The following is a 26,747-nucleotide window of genomic DNA, read 5'->3' as shown; positions in this document are numbered from 1 at the left end:
TCAATTTTGACACTTTCTATTTCAAATTTTAATGCGCATTCCACGTAATTAATGAGTTAAATTAGATGAAATTCCTTTCCAAAACCGCAAAACATGAGAAAGAAAGAATTATCCCTTTTTACTATCTGGATTATCTCTGTTTTAACAACAATTATTTCATAAATTCAGCAATCTGAAAATGAGCTTTTCAGATGGAGCTTCTAAATCGTCTTCCAAGAGTTCGACGAAACCCACTTGTACATTTCTTTAATCTCTCTCACTTTTTTACTGCCAAATCTTCGTCTAATTCGATGCTTTATCAGAATATTGAAAATTGGTGTAAATGATCAATCTGATAACCTCTTAAACAATTTCATACCAGTCTAATTTTTTGATTTTATTCAATAGCATTTCTTTCTTCCCTTCATTTATCATTCACATTTTTTTTCTCTCCAGATTCTAGGTTTACCCAACAAGAACTTCCTGCTTGCAAACCAATCTTAACTCCTGCATTGGTATATCTCCCTATATAATGTTTTTTCCAATTAAAAATTGCTTGACTATATAAATGTTGATTGTGTTTCAGGTTATGACAACCTTCATTATGATTGGCATAACTTTCATACCAATTGGCCTTTCCCACTTGTCTGCTTCAGAGAATGTAATGCTGCAATACATTGCTAAGTCTTCCTTATTTAAGTCACTCTGTTTTTGTAGAAAAACAAATGCACAAATATTTAAAAATTTACACTAATTTATCTTACTCTAATGTATTAGTACTACATAAATTGCAAGAGCTTTATCTATGGATTCCTATTTCCTTTGCAAGATATGGATATGAAGGATTGTGAATACGAAAACGTGTAGGTGGTTGAACTCGTAGATCAGTACGACGAGGTCTGCATTCCTGCGGATTCTCCGGATCCTGATGTTGTATATTCGAAGAGGATAGGATACATTCAGGATGAATCGACGGACAAAACCTGCATTAGGACTTTGATTGTTAGTCTAACTCTGTGATCACAATGCTTTACCTATGTTGTCTTAGTGCCTTTTTAACTTCCTCTAGTTTGCCTTCAATTTTTATTTGGTTTCCTCAGGTTCCAAAGAAGATGAAGCAGCCTATTTTTGTGTACTATCAGCTTGATCAGTTCTATCAAAACCATCGCCGGTTGGTGAAATGAAAATCATTTGCTTAGTTTTCATCTCATTAGTATTTTTTAGATACTATACTATTTTGTTTGCACAATGTAGTAAGTAGTGCTTTATGCTTGTTGTTTGCAAATAATGGCATGTTTTGCAAGCTATAACTTGGAAATGAATGTGGAGACTTTCTTTGAGTTAGAATTGTGTTGTGAATGTATGGTGCAGTTATGTGAAAAGCCAGAATGATGAACAGTACAGGGATCCTTCGGCCAGTGCCAAAACCACCAATTGTGAACCAGAAGCACAGCTTAGTGAAGGCCAGCCTATTGTCCCTTGTGGCCTCATTGCGTGGAGTTTGTTCAACGATACATACACTCTGTCGAGAAATGATGTTGCGCTGCCAATTAACAAAAAAGGAATAGCATGGGAAAGTGACAGAACCCATAAATTTGGGAGCAATGTCTATGCTAAAAATTTCCAAAACCGAAGCTTGATTGGCGGTGGGAAGCTTATTGACAACATTCCTGTAAGCCAGTTAGCTCATTTCTCCGGCACTTATTACTCTTTTCCCAGTTTATGCATATGATTAGGTGTCAATAAAAACCTGTTCATTAAAATGGTAAATGCTTATATGATATCCTCACTACTTTTCTCACTGGTTTGATACATAGAAAATAGGAAGGTAGAAAATTTGATAAATAGTCGCTGTTGTCAAGTCATATATAAATGAATTTGGAAGCTTATCAATGAAGGAGCTAGGCTCAAAACTCTGAATACTCCAGCAATTATAGTTTTGTTTTCTATGTTTATATACCCCGTATTCGCTAATACATTTTTTGGTGTACAACAGCTGAACCAGCAAGAGGATCTTCTTGTTTGGATGAGAACCGCAGCATTACCCAATTTCAGAAAATTATATGGCAGAATAGAAACTGATCTGGAAGTTAATGAAATTATAAAAGTAGTGATACAAAACAATTACAATACTTACAGTTTCAATGGAAAAAAGAAGTTGGTGATATCTACCACCACCTGGATTGGTGGGAAGAATGATTTCCTTGGCATGGTTTATATCATTGTTGGTGGAGTTTGTCTGCTCATCGCCTTAGTTTTTATCACTGTCTATCTCATCAAACCGAGGTAATCTTTTAACTCAATTTTCCTTATATTATCTTTCCAACTACATATGCATGAATGTAACATGCTTTCTACATACTTGAGGAGATGTGTATAGCAACCAAATACAAGGCGCGTTCGTCTTTCAAATTGCATTTCATAAAACCTCTCTGTCTAACCAAAGTTCCCAATTTCTTTGACATAAGTAGTTTATTTTCACCAACCTTGTTCTCTGTTTTAGTTTTTGTACTTGGATCAAAGTTATACACATCTAAAATGATGTTGAATCATATTACAGGCCACTAGGTGATCCATCCTACCTATCCTGGAACAAAAATCCTGCGTCCGTGCAATAGCTTTTCTTTTCTTATTCGAAACGTGCATTGAGCGTACGATGATGAAAACTCAGTTTGCATTGTTTTTCTAGCGATGGCTGTACCTATAACACTATCCTTCTTTGCCATATTCGAAATGAAGTCCTTTCAAGATTATGGTTTTCTTTTGAGTTTCAATCTATGATAATGTGATATTGCAGCTTAATTTATCTATAGCTCTTCGGCCGTTTATTATTTACAGTAAAATTATATTTTCATTGCAAAATAGTACTCCATTTATTATACTCCATATAAATAAAAACCTGCAAATGTTCTCGAGACTTTTAATTTAAGGCATATATTAACCGAAAGGTAGTTAGCATATAGAGCTATTACAAAATTATCATCTTCAACTTTCCTCCGAAAAATGTAAAATCTGTCGAAGCTTAATCTTTTGGGCTTAAACTATATGAGGTCCAAGGTCCAAGTTGACATATATATGTATTGTGTCTAAATTTTATAAGAAAAAACTTGATCAAAATGAGATTTTAATCAACTTTAAAACTTAAAATGTCGTTATTCAACTCCGGATTGAATAGAGAATTCTCACAAATATAGACGTCAATTTCGTGTCTTCCACATCATAGTTTGAGCCCAAAGTACATGTACATGCCATTTTTCAATTATATGAAAATTCAGAACATTTTTTGAAATGTTATGACTATAAAACAAAAACCTTTAATCGAATTAATTAGTTAGGTGTCCTGTAAGAACAATTATATGATGTGACTATTTTTTCATAATTATATAACATACTCCCTCCGTCCACGAAAAATAGGACACATTCTGAATGATATGAGTTTTAATGTGAAATTGGTAAAGTTGAGAGAGGGAAATAAATAAGAGAGAAATAGTGTGAATGGAATGTGGGGGTCCATATTATTAGCAAGAGAGAAGGAAAAAAAGTAAGAGAAAATGGGAAAAAGTATGAGAGAGGTAGTATTAGTTGAATGTGGGGTCCATATATTAGTAATAAGATAGAAGGGAAAAAAAGTAAGAGAGGGGTTGTTGAAAATATTTCTTTTTTAAATGTGCTCTATTTTTTGTTGACAACAAAAAATGGTAAATGTGCTCTATTTTTCATGGACGGAGGGAGCATGTATTATTGCAATTTGCAAACTTCACTCATGATAGATAGGAAAAGAACAAGTTAGTATGTTTTATTGCAATCATCGGCGCATGCACACAAATAGAGTGATTAGGGGATAAAGCTGCTACTATGTCTATCTTTTATCATATAGTAGTAATTTTGAAATTTATGTGAATTATTATGTGAAGAGCTCGTGCCAATGATCCAAACGAATTGAGTTTTGAAATAACCTCTATTAATTAATTTAATTTATTTAGCGTCGGCTCCTAATTGGTAAATTGGTAAATGATGCCATGCCGACTTGTTTTGTTCACATAATTGAAGTATGGAATTCAGTCGAAGCAGCAGCAAAAGCCCAAACTCTGGCACATCTTCATCAACACCATTATGATTTATGAAAATGACTTTTACATTGAATGCAACAAATTTGCGAAACTTCCCTTTACTTTCTCCATAGGCCCATTAAATCTTAACCTGTCATCACTATTTATTTATTTTTATTTGGTTACAAACGATCACACACTATCAATAATAGAAGAAGCTACAATGATTTTGTTATGATTTTCGAACAATTAACATTCTGCGAATTGTTTTAATAATAATATCCACCGAGTAATTGGTTCAGTGTGACTACATAATGTTAATTTCATCATTATTTATACTCCATAATAATAATTTGATTTACGAATTTTTCTCTATACAAGAAAAAGGGTGGGCAAAAATGATTGTACATTTGTACTTGTGCAGACTACAGACACGTAGTAAGAGTGTTTGTATTTTTGTGGGCTGTGTCAATACACCAATATTCTCTTTTTCAAATTAAAAAATAAAACTCTATCATAAAGGGTTTCAAATACTACTACTCCTATTTAAAAGAACCATTCAATTAGTTTCACATGAATATCATTAAAGTTTTTATGTCGTGTCAAATTGTACATCAACTGCAAAAAATAAACTAATTTGTTGGAATGGTTTGCAATTTTCAGTTGATTCATAACATGCCCCTAACATGTTTTGGTTGGAGTTGTTAAGCGAAAGCACGTTCAGAAAGCATATATTCTTAAATAATTAATTAATCTAACTCCAAAATCTATAGCAAATAAGTTAAGCTAATTGGTGTGAAGGCCTAAACTACAAGCAATGTTGAGAATATAGAGCTATCCATATTTGACAGCAACCACATGAATATTATTTTAAAATATTTAAAATGCTTCAAAGATATCGAAAGTTTGCCTTCAGATGGTTTGAATATGCATAACTGAAAATAATTGCATAAATCCACGTTGTCACATTTTCTATATATTAATTTTATAATATAATATAGATATAATAATTTAATAAAATATGAATACTATTTATTTAAAAAATAAAAACAAGGGATATTAGTGCCTAATATTATGAACTTTTTTTAAAATTTGTTTTTCCTACGAACTTTGAACTTGGCATATAATATTACGAACTTGATAGTTGTTGAATTTTTCGCATTGATAAATCCAACTGTATTAAAATGAAATGGATAACCATATCTGACTTTTAGGGACTTTGTAATTACATCATTATCATTTTTCAGTGGTAACCATATCGCGTATGATGTAATAACAAATTAAATGTAGACGGATTTCATTGAAAGTGGAAAAAATTCAACAGCTAATTAAGTTTGTGATATTGTATGTCAAATTTAAAGTTTGTGAGAAAAAGATATATTTTTGAAAAATTTTGTGATATTAGGCATCAATATCACTAAAAATAAATAAGTTTAAATTATGGACGAAATGTAACAATATTTTGTGGAAAGATTGAGTATAAATTTGACGAAATGCTAATAATACACAATATATATTTAAAGTAATGACGTGCATAAGAACTAGAAAGAATAATTATTGTGTATATATGCTAGGATATTATTTGTATATTTATTCATAAAATTATTAGGTCAATCTTAACTACGTCACTAAAATCCTTTTTTCATTTCACTACTCGTGGGCCCAAATTTTATTTATCGCATTATTTGCTGAGAAAGCAATAACACCATTCATTCTCTTAAATATTCAACATCCCACAATCTTTTTCCATTTATATATTATATTTTAATTTATTTACCCAAATTAATTAAAATAGAAAATTCAAATAATTCCTGAATTACAATTTATTGGAAGCTAGAAGTATTCTTCCCAATGTCTGCGCAACAATGGATTCTAGCGCACAAGCAAATGAATACATTCATAACCAAACGTTGATGTTCTTATACTTTTTCAAGTAGTTACAAATGATCTTACACTTTTTATACGCATGTTATGTGAAACAATAATATGTATGTATATATTTATGTTATTCATTCTTATATGTATGTAGGTATATATTCTTAAGACGAGACCTAAAAATATGCTGTTATAAAGGAAAATTCATTTCTAAATGGAGTAGTAGAGCAATAGCAATGGGGCCGATCGCAAGGGCCTAGCGATCGGCCCCCCATAGCCTCTCATAGGCCTCCACTGTGGGGAGGGAGCCTATCTCCCTTCCCTTTCGGCTCTGCCCCAAGGCCTATAGATCGGCCAAGCCGATATCCATTTTTTCTTTTTTCTTTTTGTTTTTAAATTTAATTCAATTTTTAATCCACTATATATACCTCATTCCCCATCCATTCACATTCATCTATTTCCAATCTCAATTTCAATTTTACTTCTCTCCACGATGATATGAACTTCAACAATTTTACATCAATTCACATTTTATCTATCTTTATCTTATTTTTTTATTTTATAATGTAGGATGTTTTATTTTGTTTATAATAAAAATTATTTTTTATCGTATACTACATTGTCTTTAATTTACATCAACAATTAAAAGTGAAATATATAAAAATAGTGATGATGTGAAAATGAGATGGGGCCTGGGATGGGCTCTCATTGCAGGAAGATAGGCTCTAAGATGAGCCTGCTGACGTGACAAGAAAAAATAGAGATAGACTTTGAGATGAACTTCGGAGATAGGCTGTAATTGTGGATGGTCTTAATGTTGCAACATAAAAATTCTAACGAAATGAGATTTGAATGTGGGTGTGATAGATTGGTATTTGAACCGAATGCCTCTCCATCAGCAAATAAAAGTAATATTAATGGTGGACACAATATATAAATCGTGACCATAAACAAAACTGAAATAGTAGATATTGCGATGTGGAGTATAACAAAAAGAAGTAAAATCAAACTAGCACAATCATTTTCATCCGACTCATTAAATGTAATTTTAAAATAATTAAAGTATTAGCCGTGTTTTGATACGGACAAGCATTAGCGGGAGAGCCACGAACCGGGTCCATGTAAACGCAAAATAATCGCCGGCCAAGTGAAATTCCACGTCATCGATTGCCGTGGACGAGATTCCACGTAGGATTTTGTGGGTCCCATGCCGGCGACGATAAAATAATAACGAGAATGGAGGCAGAGAATATACACTGTCACAAAAAGAATTATGCGAATATCCCCCAACATGAAATTACCAAACAGCCCACGCCCCTCCTCATAGTGGGGCCTTCTCTATTCAAATTTCGCACTTTGGATTTACATTTTTGGCCCTCAACACTTTTGAAGGATTAAAATTAAAAAAAGGTGTCAAGTAAGGCGGCCTTCTTTTTCAATTAAAGCATGTTTTCTTACTTCTAAATACTACTACTAGTATTAGTCAATTTTCGCATTAAATTAAGTACCTAAATTGTTCATTTTAAATTGAAGTATCAAATACAGTTGGTTTAACCAACTGGAAATGCAAGGGAGCAAGTTGATACATTTATGACAATATATTTAATCCACTCTTTATTAAATAAATGAAAAAAAAATTGTGGAACATAATATTAGTACTACTATAAATAAAACTAAGTGGAATTCGGAATCTATGATATCACCGGAATCAATATTGGCGGATGCCCACCTAAAAAGGAATCGAAATATTTAATCCACTCATCATTATTAATGTTGTTTGAATTAGAGTTTTATAGCAGCCAGCTGTTCGAATATAAAACTATAAAAACTCAATACATAGTGCTTAAATATCTCATCACACATCCTGAAAAATTAATGATCTCGTCACGCACAATTATTCGAATATTCATGCATATTCGAATTTTTTAGATTGCATTTTCACTTAGATGTAAAGCCACTGCCTACTGGGAAATAGTTAGGTTTCATAAGAATGGAGTTTTGTTTAATACTATCAATCATAATCAAATGAGAGAAATCTAAAGAATAAAATCAATCATATAATCAAATGAAAGAAATCTAGAGAAATCTAGAGAAAATTATAATCGATGTATACAATGCTAAAGTTCAAATTAAATTAAAGATAATGGTCTCGAAATTTACAAACTTCAGTTGAAATTTGGTGTTTGCACACTAACTTAAAATCCAGTCGCTTATATTATAAACTTTGTTGCAAATTTCCAATAGTTTTTTCAAAATATGCCAAATTTCAACGGAGGGACCCAATAACTTTTAACTAGTGACCAAATCATAATGACAATATTAATATTATACTAATATATGTATTGTGTAATCAAATTGGCCACTGTTGATTTGTAACTAGTGCTCAGGAAATTTAGAGTATGATTAAGTTGTCCACATAGTTACAGACAAGTGTCATGTAAATGATTATTTTTTTCAAGCATTTACCGACGTGTGTGCCACATTAAACATTATTCATTGATGGTCTCGTTGCAATGCTTTCCACGCCATTTTTGTTTTTGTTCAATGAGGTTGCTTGATATGCATTTTATAATATAAATATAGATGATAATTGTTGGGATTAAGGCCGCCCCTCACAATAAAAATTAGAGTGAACTGCCTAAAAAATTTCAAATTTTTCTGGTTGTGACACCACATATCTTTAACAAAAAAACATAACGCCAGAAGATCTTAACGTTAAATACAATTATGAATCATGTTTTTTCGGACTAAAACACCCTCAGACCCTAAAAGGGCATTTTTTTGTCACTTCATTATATTGTTGACATGTGATTCCCGTCACATTTTTGTCAACAACTTCTTATATAATTTTATAATAAGTTCTGGTACTTCATACGTAATTAAAATTTTGTCAATATTTACACTTTCTAATTTTTTATAATATACATATTTATCATTATATGCATTAATTAATATGAAAATAATAAAATGAGACCATTTCTTCCTTATAAAACTCATTTTCTGGTATTTTTTGATGTTTTCTATTTCCCCTAATTTTTATTTGTTTTTTACCTTGATTTATCGATCGATTTTATTTATTATGAAAGTATCTCAATTTTGCAGTATTAATTTATAAATTTACGTTGTCTTAATTTCAGTTACTATTATTGATAAAAAAAATCTCCAAGGATTAAATAGCTAATGTCACATGCTTGAATATTTTCCAAATATTATACATGTTTCAATTTTTTCATGAATGACAAGAAACTATGTAAAATTATAAATAAAGATTGAATATTCATATGATGTTAAAATTTTCAGTTTGAGCTAAATTAAAATTCTTAATAAAATATCAACAAATATAAAATCGTCTTAAAGTTAGGCTTAGATTAACAAATTAGTTCGATGATATATAATAAAATAATATTTTAAATGTCAGTGTTTTCAAGAAAATAATTATTATATTATTTAATTAAATATGAAATATTTTTTATTCTATCTATTATTGATTCAAATTTTATTTCATAAATAACTTTACTTTTCTATATTTTTTGTTATTTCTTAATGAATTTCCTACATGATATAACTAGTATATTGGTACTATTAACTAGAAATAGAGGAATAGAATAAGTTTTTTTTTGTGTACAAATATTGACAAAACTTTAATCAAGTATGAAGTACCAGAACTTATTAGGATATTACATAAGAAGTTGCTGACAGAAATGTGACAAAATTCATATGTCAGTGAATTTAGGGATTGCCAAAAATGCCCTTCAAACTATTTGTGCAATTTCGTCCGAAAAGTGGTTAAAAATACTCGATTCGTGATTATGTTTAACGTTAAGGTCCTCTGACGATATTTTTTGTTAGGGACCTGTGATGTCACAACCCGAAAAGTTAGGGACTTTTGATGCATGAGCAACAAACTATCAAACTTCTAAACTCAGGGCTTCTTTTTTAATATAATTATTTTTTCATATTTAAAATTGAAATATTCATTAAATAATTTAAATTTATTGTACAATATTAATTAACTAACATTTTTTATCCAAGAATGGGCAAGTTGAAGAATATTATTTATTTTTCATTAAATAAATTTCGATCGGTCGAGTTTATAGAATAATAAAACTTTTTCTACAAACCTCTTGATGAAATTATCAAATTGGACTCTCTTATGACACGATTCAGTGCAATAACAATCCTCGCACCACTAGACATTATTCATCATTGTACAAGATATCAGGATACATAAATTACGAAAAACTCACAGTTTTTGAAAAACCAAAACATGACATAATTATTGTCGTATGGTCAATGTTATATACAAAGACTAAGAAATATAATAATTACCAAGACCTCATTTTTCAGAAAATAGACAGGAATGACATATCTCACCATTAGATTCATTCAGTGTTATACCACACTAGTTTCGTTAGTTCACAAGACATGGAAACTTTCATACGGAAAGCCTATCTAAATTAGAAATTATGTGTTACTTGCAAGAGATTGACTGAGTTACTTACTGTGATGACTTGTTCCACTATTCAATCTACAATGCAGATGTTTTAGTCTGGTTTGCTTTTAGACATTCAATGCTTGGAAAACATATTTGTTAAATGAATAAGTAAACACAACATGGCAAAAATTATTTTGCTTCTTTTCACAACATGCAAATGTATACAAGCAACCATTCAACTCGAAACATGCTTTTTCAGTATAACAACCCTAACAAGGATACGGATCAAGAAGATGTGGTTACACTGAAGTTGTTAATCTCTAAGTCTATTAGAATATAAAGGCTTATGTATTTAAGGCCCAATTGTTTCCTTAGAATGCATTTCTTAACAATATGTTTCTAATGATGACCACTGACCAAGAAAATGGTTTTCTATATTGCTAATATATGCTCCCTTCGTCTCTAAAGAATATGCACTATTTCATTTTCCGTTCGTCCTCAAAGAGTATAAACATTTCAATTTTGGAAATTCTCTTCTCTCTAATGAGGTGAGACTCATTCTCCACTAGCAATACTTAAAAAACTTCCTCTATCTATCTTTCTCTTACTTTACCAATAATGCATTAAAATCCGTGCTGAACCCAAAATTCATACTCTTTGGGGACGGAAGGAGGGAGTATGTTTTTCTTTCATTGTAAATCGTTCCAACCAAAAGTTATATGATGAATCGCTGGTTGTGCCAAGCATCGGCAGAGATGTAAATACATATAGTAACAAATTTGGTAAACAATATCTGTGTTTATCTGTGTTCCAACAAAGAGTTTAATTATTTAAGTAGTGGAGTAGTATTTAATTTCAATTACTTCCTCCATTTCCAAAGAATATACATTTTGGGGTCGACACGAGTTTTAATGTAAAATTGATAAAGTAAAAGAAAGATAGAGATAAAAGGTAAATAAAGTATTGTTAGTGGAGAATGAGTCTCACCTCATTAGAGAGAAAAAAAACTTTCCAATATTAAAAAGTGCATATTCTTGTGAGACGGACTAAAAATGAAATAGTGCATATTCTTGTGAGACGGAGGGAGTATTATTTAGGATTAATTATGTATTTTTTTATTTTAATTAAGTATATTTGAAATTTATTTATTTGATTCTAAAATAATCACACTTTAAATAAAATATACTTCATGAAAATAGATAATTAAAAGCTGATTTGTGGCACATTATTCTATAAATAAATAATATTTGACCTAATTTGTGGCATAATTGTCATGGATATTTGGGGTATGACGTAAAATGTTAATTTCACATAAATAGTACTCATAGATCTAACTCAGTGAGGGCCATCCACGATGGGGCGCCCTAAGGCGCGCCCTAAAGCCCGCCCTATGCATCACCACGTCAGTATTATATCCTCATGCCCTTCCACCTGCAGTGGGGCGCTCTAAGGCACGCCCTAAGTATTTTACTATTGTTTTGTTATTTAATTTAAATGTTTTCAAATATATAAATGCAAACTTATTAAAAAACACAACGCTTAACTAAAAGAACGGCAAAAAATTCATTGATTTAAAAAAGAGTTACACGAGTTAGAAATAAAAAAATGACTATCCTACAAAAGCCCCAACTTCCGGCTCAACTCATCGCTCAACCTCTGGAAGCGCTCGGCTTGGGGTATATATATATATATATATATATAACAAAATTCGGACTTGAGTATCCACCAGAATTCATTTTATAGCGTAATTTGAGAGTTTAAAAGTTAATCGAAAAGTTACAAATGAAAAGTGAAGCTGGGGTATATATATAACAAAATTTTCAAATTAAAAGAAAAAAAAACTAAAACACGTTGCATCGTCCGCGCCATCGTCCACGTCGCCCACAGTGGGCGGACGATGCCCTATCGTCCGCGCTTCGTCCGCGGGCTAAGCGTCAGGCGCGGACGACGTATCGTCCATCGTCCGCGGTGCCACAGTGCATCGGGCGCGCTATCGTCCGCCCCATTGTGGATAGCCTGATTGAAACGTCAAAACATACGTTGTTGTAACATGAGCATTAAAGATTGATACTTGAAATTTCAGTTTTGGCAAAAAGGTTAAAAATTATAATTTAATTTAATTTAATTTAATTTAATTTAATTTAATTTAATTTAATTTAATTTAATTTAATTTAATTTAATTTAATTTAATTTAATTTAATTTAATTTAATTTAATTGCAATGAATAAAAAGGAGAATAGAAGTCGGTTTGTTGGTCCAAGTAGTATAAGTGGAATCTGGTTGGGATATACCCCTATAAACGGGTGGCGTCGGTTACGACTTACGACTAGTCTAGAATAATACACAGCACACGCTCAGTGGCAAAATGGTCATTTTCAGCTCACCAGTAAGAGGCAGTTGTCCAAGGGCATTGTCGGGACTTCAAATTTAGCTGCTGCAAATAAATAAACCCCTCTCTTTGCAGTTGCTCTTCACACCAACGTCACCACCATTTGTTCCTCCATAAACGACCTGCACTCAAACAGGAGACTGAAACCATCATTCATAGAGAGAGAGAGAGACGCCCAGGCATAAACACTCCGCCACAGCACAGCATTGGCTCGAACAATCTCGGGTAAACCAGTCTCATCGATTTTCTTATTCAAGATTTTTCTCTTATTTAATGTTATTTCGTGTTATCCGGTCATCTGTATTGATTTTTGATCGCCCGGAGCTGTACGAACACTCATCCTTTCCTGTAATTTCTGAATTCAATCTGTCTCCGTTATTCAGAATCATTTTTTTTCTCTCTGCTCTTGCTACCTGTGCAGATAATTTTTTTTTATTTAAGGCTGATGCTCAATTAAAGAAATGATTTTGGGAAATTTATTGGCTGCTTGTCTTTCGATTATGAGTTCTGTTTTTTTACGCTCTAAGTAATTTCTATTTTAGGTGAAACATGTTCTCTTTTGTGTTTATGAGTGGAACAGATGCGCTGTTCGTTAATCCAATCAGTTTCCTGGATCGATGGGAAATCTGTTGATTTTAATATGTGTTTTAAAACGTTATTTTGAGCTAAGTTTCTACAGTTATTCGCTGAAAAAGCACAAACTTAATCTGTACTCATTATGAGAGTTTGAATTTCATATGCATCTTTTGATCTGAATGGTTTCGATGATTGAATGGCGTTAGAAAACTAGCTATTAGCATTTTCAATTGCCAATTTGATGAGATTTATGTGGAAATAATCTATCTCGAATGATCCTATAATCTAATTGATGATCTTGTTATCGTAAATTCAGGTTTCTAATTCTTTATTCCATTGAAGGGTGGGGACTTTATAAGCCGTAATGGGATTAACTGGAGAGCCTGCTGGAGAGATAAGATACCGCAAGGCCCTAGGATTACGATTCGTTGAATATGTCAAAGGATCAGCCATCTCGTACAAAACTCATCAAGCCATTGTCCTTATCATAACATTCTTTGCATACATGGCCTACCACGCTACAAGGAAAACTACCAGTGTGGTGAAAAGTGCTCTTGATCCACAATCTCCAGATGTAGACTTGCAATCTATCTTCTTTTGGAGACGAGTGCCGCTGCAAGGAACTAGAAATTCGGCTCTTGGAGCTGGTTGGGCGCCCTTCAGCGGTTCTGATGGAACTGCATTGCTTGGGGAGCTTGATGTGGCTTTTCTCTTTGTATATGCTATAGGGATGTTTTTTTCTGGACATGTGGGGGATAGGATGGATCTTAGGATATTTCTAACCATAGGTATGGTTGGAACCGGATTGTTTACTGCCCTTTATGGAGTTGGATACTGGGCAAATATACACACTTTCTATTACTATTTGATTGTCCAGATGCTTGCTGGACTATTCCAATCAACTGGATGGCCTTCAGTGGTTGCAGTTGTTGGAAATTGGTTTGGGAAAAAGAAGAGGGGACTTATAATGGGTATCTGGAATTCTCATACTTCTCTTGGTAACATTACAGGCTGTGTAGTTGCTTCGGTGTTGTTAAAGCATGGGTGGGGGTGGTCCATGGTTATTCCTGGTTTTGGTATTGTGTTTGTAGGCTTGGTGCTGTTCTTTTTCTTACCGGTTAGCCCGGATTCTGTTGGAGCTAATATTGATGATGATGAAGAAGTGTCATCTCCCAGGAAAGAAGGGGATGAATTAGCAGTACCATTGTTGAGCATGAACTCAGATCATAGAAGTGCTGTGGGATTCCTGGAAGCATGGAGAATTCCTGGGGTTGCTTCTTTTTCCCTTTGCCTTTTCTTTTCGAAATTGGTGGCCTACACGTTCCTCTACTGGCTCCCGTTTTACATTAGCCATACAGGTACATGAACTTCATTTTTGCATTATTTTGAATGTACTCTAATATTTTGTGCAATTACTTCCAATGTTACTAAAAGCTAATTGTCTTCATTCTGAATGTTGCAGCCATTGAAGGGAGGTACTTATCAAATGAGGAGTCCGGTAACTTGTCTACATTGTTCGACGTTGGAGGTGTGGTTGGAGGGATCCTGGCTGGCCACATTTCTGATCGTTTAGATGCAAGAGCCATAACAGCAGCAAGTTTCATGTACTGTGCCATACCGGCTCTCTTCTTTTACAGAAGCTACGGGCACGTGTCCATGACCCTAAACATCATACTCATGCTGATCACTGGAATGTTTGTGAACGGGCCATACGCTCTTATAACAACGGCAGTGTCTGCTGATCTGGGAACACACAGTTCGTTGAAGGGAAATGCACGGGCTCTAGCCACGGTTACTGCTATAATTGATGGAACAGGATCAATAGGTGCTGCTGTTGGGCCACTGCTAACAGGATACATATCAACTAGTAGCTGGAGTGCAGTTTTCACAATGCTTATGGGTGCAGCTCTCATAGCTGGACTGCTTCTAACGAAGCTCGTTATGGCTGAGGTGGCTTCGAAGATTCAAGATGCTAGGACGCACGAACTTCCTAGGTCAACACCTTCGCACTTGGAGGTATGATTGCTCTGCAACACCGAGAAGATTTTCTGCTTCGTTGTGCATACATGCGTCGTTGTATACTAATCTAGCTTCTTGGGGTAGCTCCTCAATTGAAAAATGGTTGTTAGAAGAATTCGAGTTTGAAATCTAGATACAAGCTTTTGCCTATCCTCCATTGCTTGAAATTGCCATGGGCAGAGGTGGTGATTTTTGTGTACATATTGGTTGAATTGGGATGATGCATTGCCCTCCCAAGAAAAAAGCTAGAGGAATTTAGTCATCCTCAAGAAAATGTAGATTTTTCCTGTTATATGTAATATATATGAAAAAGGTTCTTTTAATTTTTTTAATCAATGACCTTTTTCTGTTGTTCCGTTTCCTTGTGATTGATTTTCATTTGAGATTGTTGCTGCAAAATTATCAATGGCCCCTTGTATTAAATAGAAAAACACCCAAGTTCAAAGAATACAAAGGCATGTTAGGCGATAAAAACAAGGTTCTCAAAGTGGTGGAATGCAAAAGATAAGGTTGGTTATAAAGTGCAAAGGAATTTGAATTCACAAAATAGAAGAAAATTATGTTAAGAGATGGGATATATTGTAGACCAAGATATGTACTAGTAGTATGTTCCGTCTGAAAAAGTGCCACTCATTATTTCAATTATTATTATAGGTGTGTTAAAATGCTAATTTTTTTTAGATTATTAAATTGCTAACTTATTAACGTAGTGTATTAAAAATGTCAACACAGTCACGCTAAAATGTCAACATATATTTGTGTTGACATTTTAATAAAATGTGTTGACATTTAAATATCAATGTCCACATAATGTATTAAAATATCAACTTAAGTTTATGTTGACATTTCAGTATCATCATATTGATATTTTTAATACATTGTATTGATGAGTTAACAAGTTAAGAAAAGTTAGCAACAGATCATATCTGATAATTATAATTAAAATGTACTGTATCTATATAATCTTTATAATCGGAAATGATAGTTTCTCAAAGGACAAGTTGACAGTGATACATAATTTTTCCATGATTACAAATGAGAACAATTGCTTTGATCACATTACGTGAGATCCACTGAAAACTGAAGTGGCCTCTGAGAAAACGAGGTTTGCTTCCTTTTCTAGTTTAATGCTACTACTAGTATGATTCAATTGGATTTGGGGCTGCCATCAACCTTTTTAGATCAATTTCATCGAACATGACATATTTAGTGAAATTTATGTTTCGTATATCAAATGATTTCAACATATTAAAAGAAAACTTAACATCACAAAATTTCTATTTTGTAATAATAGTAGAAAAGAGATTTAATGAGTGGCTGTTACATAATGTATGTTTGTGGCCAGATTGCAAGGCCCACGTGTAAGGAATGTGCCAACCCTAGGTTGGTATTGGTGAGAAGTAGGTTTGGCCTTTCAAAGAGTGATGAGCCTTTTCTTGCTTTAAACCAATGGGTGATTTTTCCTAATTACCATCAACCTTGCGACCCCACGTGCGATAGCAACTTTGTTTGTGTCTGTTTCCCTAAAATATTAGTATTTAAAAATAAAAGGAATAGGAAAATAATTATGTGTGGCCCGTACCAACTGTCATGCAAAAATAAAAGGAATAGGAAAACAATCATGCAAAAGTTTAATTCACAAAATTCACACTGTTTCTTTCGTAATCAACTATCCGAGAGCGATAAACGGACAAATTTTATAAAAGAAGATGTGACGAATTGAAAAGGAATGAATTAAGTGTCAGCCTTTGCGATTCCTAAAATATTTATTCTATAGGTATAATTATATTTGAGGTATTTTTTTCTATTTTGACCTATTTGTAAAACTTGATTTTTCATAATTTATTAGAAAACATTATATACTCCATATCATATAGTTAGTCATTCATTATTATTTTTTAATTAAATTCATAAAATATACTACTCCCTCCATCCCCAAAGAATATGCACTTGGTAAAGTAAGAGAGATGTAGAGAGAAAAATGTAATTAAAGTATTGTTAGTGGAGAATGAGACTCACCTCAATAGAAATTTTTGTTCCAAAATTAGAAAATGTATATTATTGTGGGACGGACTAAAAAAATCATGCATATTCCTATGGGACGGAGGTAGTAGTAATAAATAATAGATGAAACCAAGTGTTTCATGTTAAACCACGAAGCATATGGAATGGAGTATGTGGCAGACTAGTTCATCGTCTCTCCAGTGATAAAGAAAAATATTCACCTTTGACACAAGAGATGCATGCCACCTCCTAGCGAACTACTCCTACTAGTTTCTAGGTTTGGTAAAACTCATACCAGGTCACTGGCTTATACAGTCAATTTGTTGATGACCTCAATACAGATGACACATGTTTTGTACATTTCTGTGCATGCCAATTGCCATATCTTTTTCACTACTACTCCAGTCTCCAAGAAATTCGAATGACCATGCTTTATGACAATATTATGTACCTCATTAAATAATTCACTATAATAATTGTATTGAATCTCTAATTAACTTTATTTATTATAAGAAGATAAATAATGGAGTATATTTATTGTGAACGATAAAAGAGCATTTCTTTATAAAAATTATTTTTAAAATTTATAGTACTATAATTTCATAATGGCCATACTTTTTAATTTCACAATGGCCTAAATTTTGCAATGACCAAACTTTTTAAATAAAATAGTCTAGACCCAAATAAATTAATACTAGCATTATAAATTCGCAAATTTTATTCTACTCAAATAGGTTCGATTGCACCCGTACAAATCAGTTTTTACAATTAGCACATAAACAACTTTCAGCAAAAAAAAAATTATAAGTATAGAAACAAATGCAATCAGCAAAGAAGCATGAATAGTTGAACATTTGATATTTCCAAGACCAAAATCATCCACTAGTTATACTCCCAGTCCCATCTACATGCATCGAATTGTGTGTATTCAATATTCTTCCAAATTCTAACCTTCTAACCAAGAATTTAAATTATTAAACTGAGCTGAGATGATCACTGCTCGATCAGGATCATTAAGGCATACTATATGAAAAGCCCACTACCCCTCTAAATTCAACAGTACGTAACTTTCAACCATTAAGTCTCCAGGAAAAGCATTGGGCATAAGGGCCACTACACTTACACCACCAAAAGAAAGTGAGAGTGTTATTCGTCTTCAAGTGCTGCAATCTCATACCTGACCTCTTCCAAGTATTCGTTTATAGAAGTGACTGCATCTTGAATGCCTTGAACAGCTTCCTTGAGGGCATTATCGTATTCAGAATCAGCCTCAGCTTCCTCGGTTCCAGATTCCTCAGTTATTTGCTGGATGTGCATGCATTCGTGTCCCGTCGACTGAGTAAATCTGCAATTCTCATGGCTTACCAAGCGTTCCGAGGGTCGACCAGCCTTCTTCAGCACTTGAATTGTAGCTGTCTGAGAGAAAAAGGAGCACAAAAAATGAAACAGAACATGTATCAGATATGGTCAACATAGATATACCATCAAGGGATACTCAAACACAACAGACCTTTGAGCAAGGAAATACAAAAGTATGAAGAACTACAGAAACATGGAACTAAATAAAGCTACAACCTTTGTCATTTGAGATTTTATTTTTCTTTTCTTCTCTGATATCGATTCAAGGCTAACAGGCGCATTCTTTTGCATGCTGTGCAGATAGTAATGTCAATCAAAATTCCCGGTCAAACATTCTTCATTTTTCAAGCACTTCTATTTACCAATAATTTTGACATTTAATTTCTAGTAAGGATACATAAAAAAATTGCGGTTTCTAGAAACTAATTGAAAGATGAAAGAGCACAGTGCATTTAGTGATACAAGCTTTTTTTTTAACTTACGAGTTCTAGTATCTATTAGGTGTATTTAAATTTCTCTTAGGAATTATTTCTACCACGACAGTCAATGATCTCATTTCTAGCAATAGATAAATTGTCAGACACTTTCAAGAAAATATCCAATCTGTCTCTTGCTGCAAAACGGAACTGCTCATTATGCTTCCCAAGTGTTCTAAAAGGTGCATGGGCGCCATACTGGGGGTTAGACCTAGGCAAGGCCTGGGATGGGTAGATGGCACTCCCATGACATGGTCCAAAATAAAATGAAGTTAATGGTCACTGTTTTCATCAAATATCTCCCTGCCCCCTCCAAAAAATTTGAAATGATTATCGTTGTGACTTCCCTTTCAATTGGGATACTGTCTTCTAGATTGTTAACAAGGAGACAGAAGCCACAAAAAAACTTTTAACAAGTATAAAATATCTAATTAAAAAGGATGTACTAGTGTCATAAATACAAGTATGAAATATCCCATTAAAAAGGATGTACTAGTTTGCATGAGATCCCAACTCTTAAAAATGCCATAGAAAACCTAGATGTTTATGAGCATGCACATACCATAGAATGGAATAATCCCATTATACTTGTCCTGGAAGTTCATAACCGTGAATTCCTAAATAATGTTTCCATCATAACAGACTGTGCAATCATGCAAGTCATGGCTCAGGAAGCTTGATAGGACTACACTAGACATTGAAGTAATTCAGAAATATCCCATGATTGCCAGATAAATAATAAGGCATTGAAAAGAGGATGACATACTAAATTCAATTTCTCCTTTTCTTTGACTTGAACTGATCTCAGCAAGCCAGCCAGATCCTCTCTGCAATAAGCAGGACTTGCAAATATCGATTCCATTTCAAGCACCTTCATCAGAACACACGTTTCACATAAGAAAATGCAGCAGGCAATTGAAGAAACCAAGATATCCAAAAGCACCCAAAACACTCAAGGACATCAAGATTGTCTTCCACCATTGTTTGAAATTATTATTCCCAGTATTAACCTAAGAATCATGATCACTTTCAATAGTATCATGATTCAGAGAGACTGACCTGCTTTGAACAATCATTAAACTCGAGAGTAATCTCACTGCAAAGCTGCTGAAAAGCTAATTCACCTCCCGAGATCCTATAATCTTCAAAACCCCTGCGTACAAAACAAAGAATTTGAGACGAAATCGAAATGCCATAAACAACCGGAGCAAACCAAAGCATATTCACTTCTGATCCACACTATAATCAGGAAAGTTCCGGACTCTATAACAATACAGAAACAGAAATTGGAAATAATAAGAGCTCAATTTCTTTCCCAGACACACAACGACTCATCCAGCCCCAGGGATGTATGGATTCCTTCAGAGTACAGTATACCATTTGCGAGGACACAAACTGCGTGCAATCAAGGAGAAATTGGGGAGAGAGAAAGAATACCGTTTGAGGCGGGCATAAGCGAGGGCGCGGCGCTGCTGAACAGCGAGGAATCTGCGGAGCAACCCTAGAATTGCTTCGTTGGTGGTGTTGATTTTTGAGCCTTTTTCTTGTTTCTCTTCAGCTTGATTCTCCATATTTATGGTCTCTGGTTCTGATATGGACACCTTCTTCGCAAAATCCTCCATTCCTTTTGCGAATTACTACTCCACTTCTACTCCATAGCTTACTTCTGATCAGCTGAAAAGTTTTTCTAATTTTTTACCTATAAATTTCATTTTTTTCGTCGACGATATTTATTAATATCAATTAATTTGAAATTAAAATTAGTCAAAATGCCAAATAAATTAAAATATCAATCTCATATTTCCAGAAACTGAATTATTATTACTCTAGAGCAGTTTGAGTGATTGATATGGTTTGCAAAAGAAAACTAGCACATAAAATAAATTTAGAGAACGAAATCTGTTTAGATGATTAATTCATTCATGGAGCATCACACGACATGGGAACATTAGGGCGCATCCTTAATTAGAGTGCTAACGTACATCCAATCACATACTACCACGTGGCACGAAAAATGCAATATTGTACACAGAAAAATGCAATATACATTTGTCAAGCTATAAATGCATTTTTGTAGATTGCATTTTAATTATATGCAAATTGCATTTTATATTGTTGAGTTTTGCATGTTAACATAAATTGTCTACAATGCAAAATAAATTATATATAAATGCAATCCGTCTATATATAAAATACAAATAAATAACCTATATCTAAAATATAAAACTCAACAATAAAAAATGCAATCCGCCGAAATTCATCTATAGCTTCTACAAATGTATATTGCATTTTTCTATATATAATATTGCATTTTTCGTGCCACATGGCAGCACATGATTTGATGTGCATTAACACTTTAAAATTAGTTAGCATATTAGTATATCCCTCACTCAATATATAATAAACGCAGTTAATTAATGAAAATATAAATCATAAATCATGAATTCAGCTTGTTAGAATTAATTACGATTAATAGTTCTCCAAATAATCGAAGATGATCTGCGACTTTTGCACAAGATAATTGTTCGTAGTCAACCGTAGATCGTCTGATCTAAACCCGAGTTCAAATATACTCACCATGTTCCATAGTAAATGTCATTTTTTCTGCCTATAGGAGCAAGGCGGACCTTTGTGAGGGTATGGAACCCCCACCCATTTTGATATTTACTATATTATGTATAATTAGACAACATTTTTCAAGTACTATTAGTTAGCTCAGGTGGTTGGCGATTTGGTCTTGTAACCACTTTTTTACTTTCCCTCTTATACTTCATCTATTTTGCCTCTCCTCTCTCTTACTTTCGTCTACAAATGAAACTAGTATTTTTTATGGACGAAGGGTATATAAAATGTATCGGAGAAGAGAAAATGTAACTGATAAATACGAAGCAGCACATAAGAGGAGAAAAATGCATCTCAAACTATTCATCTCTCTCGTAGCTTCGTAATGTCTCGGGTTGTTTCTATAATTGTTGACACTAAAAAATATGCAACTATCGTTAACATAATTTGGACCCCCAGTATAAAAATCTTACGTTCGCCACTGTATAAGAGCACTGCAATTAGTTTCAGAGAGATAGAGTTACAAGAGTGGGCAAGTAGCATTCTCACTACTACCATGTGATATCACAAAGGCTTCAAGGTTGCCAACTTAGAATAAATTTTTACCAAAATATCTTATTTAGATATGATTGAAAAATAATAAATAAAATATAAAATTTGTGATATTTTAAATTTGTATTAAAGTTCATGGAAAATACAGGACTAAAATGTTAGTACTATAATTTTAAAGACTAATATCCTTTAATCATCCAAAAATTAAATATTTAGATGTTTTTGTGGGCACATATTACACAAATTCATTTAGTTGGATTGTAGTAGTACTTGAACTTCGACTATAATTTACTCTAGTAAATAAAAAATGGCTGCAATTGTAAATTAAAAAACATACTCGTACTTATACAGTAAAAAATTAATTTTGAAAAGAGAATCTAGTCAGCAAATCCCAATTCACTCTTCACCTTCAATTCTACCGGCAATCCTTCCGCCGATCACCGCCACTGCCTCTGCCTCCGCCTCCGCCTCCCAGCTCCCTCCGCACCAGGCCGCCAAATCCTGCCTGTTCGACGCAATGCCTCACGCGCCGACTTCATCCAGTACATAAATGATCTGCTCTCAAAATAGAATTGAGTGAGCATCCCTCCGTTCTATCGGAAGATGAGAGGCCTCAGAAAGCCCTCCGTGAGGAGACCGGCAATTCTACATCTTCTCTCCGCCGCCGCTATTCTCTCTCTCTTCGTTTTCGCCCTCCGCTCTTCCTTCCCCGCCGCAGGTACCGTCACTCCTCCTTCTACTCTTTCTTTTTAACTTGCCTCATTACTCAACCTGCTTTCATCTCTTTCCAGGAAACCAGCGAATTCCTAAAATTAACCGACGTGATCTTCGGATATTGTCTGATTTCCAATCCACCGTCCAACAATGCGTCGTAAGTTGCTGTTTCTCCCACTTAGATCTCTACTGCTTACCTATTATTTCTCCTTTCCATAGTTCAGATTTTATTTAAGTTACCAGATGCGCTCCAAGGTTTTCAAAGATCGGCTTTTTATTAGCATTGGTTTATGCGTGTAGGCAAACAGAGGCCTTGGACTCACTGCTCAGATTATAGATCACTGTAATCTGGTTCTCAAGTTTCCAGAAGGGACTAACAGCACCTGGGTTGGTCTTTATTATTTTGCCCAGATTTTTTAGCAAATAATAATGCCAGCTGCGTTTCACTCATAGCTCTATCACTCTGTTTGCAGTACAATGCACAATTTAAGATCTTTGAGCCCTTGGAATACAAGTATGATGTATGCGAGGCAATACTGTTGTGGGAACAGGTTACAAGTTTTTCCTTGTTTGGGAATTTAGCTTATGCTGTTTTTGTTTGGCCTGACACCTAAATCAAGCATTGGTTATCTGAAATGCAGTATCGCAATATGACTACAGTATTGACGAGAGAGTATTTAGATGCTCGTCCTGATGGGTGGGTGGATTATGCTCCAAAGAGGATAGCACAGTTGTATGTCGATAACCTTCTTCTTCTTCTTCTTCTTCTTCTTCTTCTTATTACATATATTATGCTGATTGAGTTTGACAACTTTACTTCACCGTTCACTTATCTTTATTCTCCCCACATTTTGCATTACTATTGTAGAGGAACAGATAAATGCTACAATAAGACCCTCTGTGAGGAACATCTTAATGTGCTTCTTCCAGCAAAGCCACCCTTCCACCCTCGCCAGTTTCGAACTTGTGCTGTTGTTGGAAATTCAGGAGATCTCTTAAAGACAGAATTTGGAGAGGAAATTGACAGCCATGATGCAGTGATAAGAGATAATGAGGCGCCTGTTAATGAGGTCAATGAGTTTACTCTAGCTGGTTTTGTGCCGCACATGCTTGGGGTCTAACTATATGCAGAGCATGAATTGTCATTTGCTTTGCTATAACAAATGTGTTTTGCTACCTATCTAACTATTTGATTGTTATTTTCATAGCATTAATTCAGGATGGGGATTTCAATAATTTTATTAAAATTTGTTTTTCCCTTATAACAGAAATATGCCAAATATGTTGGTTTGAAAAGAGATTTTCGCCTGGTAGTTAGAGGTGCTGCACGAAACATGATTCCAATTCTCAATGGATCAGGTAACATATAGCATTAAAAATGGTTTGAATGCTTAGTTACTGCTACTCCAGTACCCCATATAGTTCATTTTGTGTTCTTTTTGTCTTTTGGTTTGTTATTCCAGTAATGTTTAGCAAAATCCACATGACACTGGAGCCAGGCATATGAGCTCTAGGAACTTAATAGGGTTGATACTTGAGGCCACTTCTGAACAAATAACATACTCCCTCCGTCCCACGATAGGAGTCCTAATTGGTTTGGGCACGGGTCTTAAGAGATGTAAAGAAAAGTGGATTGAATAAGTTAGTGAATGTGGGTATTAGTTTTATAATAAAATGTGAGTGGAATAAGTTGGTGGAATGTGGGGCTTACTTACTATTTATGGTAAAAATGAAATAGGACTCTTATTGTGGGACGGAAGGAGTAATTGCTTATGCTAGTTTGTTTTCAGCATCATTGGGCATAGATAGTAGATACTGTTCAATGATAAATAAAATAATTATTTTCTGTGGCAGATGATGAAGTGCTGATTATCAAAAGTCTTACCCACAAAAGTATCAATGATATGATAAAGGTAGGTGCATTCGAAAATCATTAACTATTCAAAATGTTTGATGGATGATTATGAACTTTGATTCCTTGAAATAGTTATGGGCTTCTATGATGGGTGAGGTTGGTGATCTTTATATGTTCCCCTGAACTGAGATTTACTGTATATTCTCTTCCAATCAATGCAGAAAATCCCAAATCCAGTTTACCTATTCCAAGGTATTGTTCTTCGTAGGGGTGCAAAAGGGACTGGAATGAAATCAATAGAACTTGCACTTTCCATGTGCGACATTGTTGACATATACGGTTTCACAGTTGATCCTGGATATACCGAGTGGTTAGTCCAAAAAATCTCTCTTAATTTTGTGGTGTGCTTGTAAGCCTTAAACTTGTGCCATGATTCAGGACCCGGTACTTCTCAACACCTAGGAAAGGGCACAATCCACTTCAAGGAAGAGCTTATTACCAGCTTCTGGAATGCCTTGGTGTAAGTATACACTTTTTTTTTGCTGTTGCTGTAATGTCTCTTGTCTAGTTCAGTTTATGTGCTTATCATGATACGAAAGCCTACCAGGTCATTAGGATCCATTCTCCTATGAGAGCTGAAAGGAAGCAAGACTGGTCTGACATACCAAGTCGAGCAGCAATAAGTAAAGCTCACTCCACTGCTGTACGCTTGAAGAAGAGTCAAGATGACCAAAGCAGCAACATGGGACAATTCCGCAATTGTAAAGTGTGGGGCAATTCTGGGGCATATGGCAGCGGACCAGTATCTGGATCACCAGATATGAGCGACGTGAGGAAGAATTCCAATTACAACAAGTGGGAGGTGATGCCGTTCAAGAAATTAAGGAAAGCTGCAAGAGATCAGTACACACAAATGGAGAGGGTGTCTATGTATAAAATGGATGGTAATAAACTAGATGATCTAGTGTGTGTGAGGCATTCCTTGAAACCTTAAGTGTGATCTGCTTAATTACCCCCATTGGAATCAATCTACTGCGATAACCTTTGCATATACAGAGTTGACCGAAGCCACAAGAAGCCATGCTTTGATCATGGACTAATCCAAGGATAGGCTCTATATCAGATCCATATGATACACTGTATTCTTTGGCCACATGTTTCTTAAATTTTTATTTATCTTGTCACAGCATTTCTTTCATTTGTCAGAAGGGAAATTTCATGATTCGATCCGAGAAGCGTTTTTGTAACCATAGTCTCCTTTTATGTTATTCTTTTTTATATACTCCATTACCATTACTGTTGATGCTTTTATTTTGGATTGTTTAGTAAAGATTAAATTTGTTGAACAAATTAAATATATTCAACCATATGAGAACTCAATGACTACTGTTATGATGAAAAGTCCTAAAAAAGTAATGACGCTATTAATGTTATTAACAAAAAAGTCAGTGTCTAGAACTTCATGTAAGTGAATTCATAACATCAAATTCACAAAGCATAAATCAACAGTATTCTTAACCCTTAAATGAAGATTGGACCATGTTTGAATGCCCAAAAAATCAACTTAGGTGGTGTTCGGTTTCCAAGATAAAATAATATCATGATATAATCTAGGATTGAGTTATGAGATTATTTTAGTCATAAGGGGTTAGCTATGACTAATTATCCCATGATTATCCATCTAAGATTGAGTTGTGGGATTCAATCTCATAAACCAAACACATTACAAATTTAGTTCGGGATATAATCTTGCAAACTGAACATCCCCTTAGAATATTTTTGCTACACTACCAAATTTTTGTTGCTTAATTGTTACCGTATGATATAACGTTAGAGCATTTTTGCATATTTTCACTAATCATTTGCTGCTGAAAAATTCTCGAGAACATGTCAATGAAAGCAT

The 26,747-nt window shown here is 34.0% G+C and overlaps 4 protein-coding genes across 7 annotated transcripts; 3 read left to right on the top strand and 1 right to left on the bottom strand.

The window, feature by feature from the left end:
* On the top strand, nucleotides 1–2,787 carry LOC121743082 (ALA-interacting subunit 3-like). 3 transcript variants are annotated; one of them, XM_042136269.1, is made up of 8 exons: nucleotides 1–236; nucleotides 436–494; nucleotides 566–640; nucleotides 847–981; nucleotides 1,080–1,150; nucleotides 1,351–1,651; nucleotides 1,976–2,265; nucleotides 2,540–2,787. In XM_042136269.1, exons 1-8 carry the CDS (start codon nucleotides 179–181, stop codon nucleotides 2,595–2,597), a joined length of 1,047 nt encoding a protein of 348 aa, XP_041992203.1. In that variant the 5' UTR covers nucleotides 1–178; the 3' UTR covers nucleotides 2,598–2,787. The 3 variants fall into 3 exon arrangements, with proteins under 3 accessions (XP_041992203.1, XP_041992206.1, XP_041992204.1); XM_042136270.1 differs by lacking the exon at nucleotides 1–236 and adding an exon at nucleotides 270–318; XM_042136272.1 differs by lacking the exon at nucleotides 847–981.
* Nucleotides 2,788–12,819: 10,032 nt separating this feature from the next.
* On the top strand, nucleotides 12,820–15,677 carry LOC121745537 (putative glycerol-3-phosphate transporter 1). 2 transcript variants are annotated; one of them, XM_042139487.1, is made up of 3 exons: nucleotides 12,820–12,952; nucleotides 13,620–14,661; nucleotides 14,766–15,677. In XM_042139487.1, exons 2-3 carry the CDS (start codon nucleotides 13,668–13,670, stop codon nucleotides 15,323–15,325), a joined length of 1,554 nt encoding a protein of 517 aa, XP_041995421.1. In that variant the 5' UTR covers nucleotides 12,820–12,952; nucleotides 13,620–13,667; the 3' UTR covers nucleotides 15,326–15,677. The 2 variants fall into 2 exon arrangements, with proteins under 2 accessions (XP_041995421.1, XP_041995420.1); XM_042139486.1 differs by having other exon boundaries at nucleotides 12,826–12,952; nucleotides 13,646–14,661.
* Nucleotides 15,678–18,169: 2,492 nt separating this feature from the next.
* On the bottom strand, nucleotides 18,170–20,990 carry LOC121746168. Its single transcript, XM_042140076.1, has 4 exons — nucleotides 20,599–20,990; nucleotides 20,221–20,314; nucleotides 19,928–20,032; nucleotides 18,170–18,742 (listed from the first exon to the last, which is right to left on the bottom strand). Exons 1-4 carry the CDS (start codon nucleotides 20,781–20,783, stop codon nucleotides 18,473–18,475), a joined length of 654 nt encoding a protein of 217 aa, XP_041996010.1. The 5' UTR covers nucleotides 20,784–20,990; the 3' UTR covers nucleotides 18,170–18,472.
* Nucleotides 20,991–22,639: 1,649 nt separating this feature from the next.
* On the top strand, nucleotides 22,640–26,112 carry LOC121745346 (sialyltransferase-like protein 1). Its single transcript, XM_042139209.1, has 11 exons — nucleotides 22,640–22,993; nucleotides 23,067–23,146; nucleotides 23,290–23,376; nucleotides 23,463–23,540; nucleotides 23,631–23,722; nucleotides 23,858–24,059; nucleotides 24,258–24,348; nucleotides 24,844–24,902; nucleotides 25,066–25,214; nucleotides 25,283–25,364; nucleotides 25,452–26,112. The coding sequence occupies exons 1-11, from the start codon at nucleotides 22,879–22,881 to the stop codon at nucleotides 25,836–25,838; spliced, it is 1,422 nt and encodes a 473-aa protein (XP_041995143.1). The 5' UTR covers nucleotides 22,640–22,878; the 3' UTR covers nucleotides 25,839–26,112.
* Nucleotides 26,113–26,747: the final 635 nt, after the last annotated feature.

The sequence above is a fragment of the Salvia splendens genome, chromosome 8 (genome assembly GCF_004379255.2).
Source record: "Salvia splendens isolate huo1 chromosome 8, SspV2, whole genome shotgun sequence".
NCBI classification, from domain to species: Eukaryota; Viridiplantae; Streptophyta; class Magnoliopsida; order Lamiales; family Lamiaceae; genus Salvia; species Salvia splendens.
Note: the sequence above shows the minus strand (reverse complement) of the source record. Positions and strands in the feature narration are given on the sequence as shown.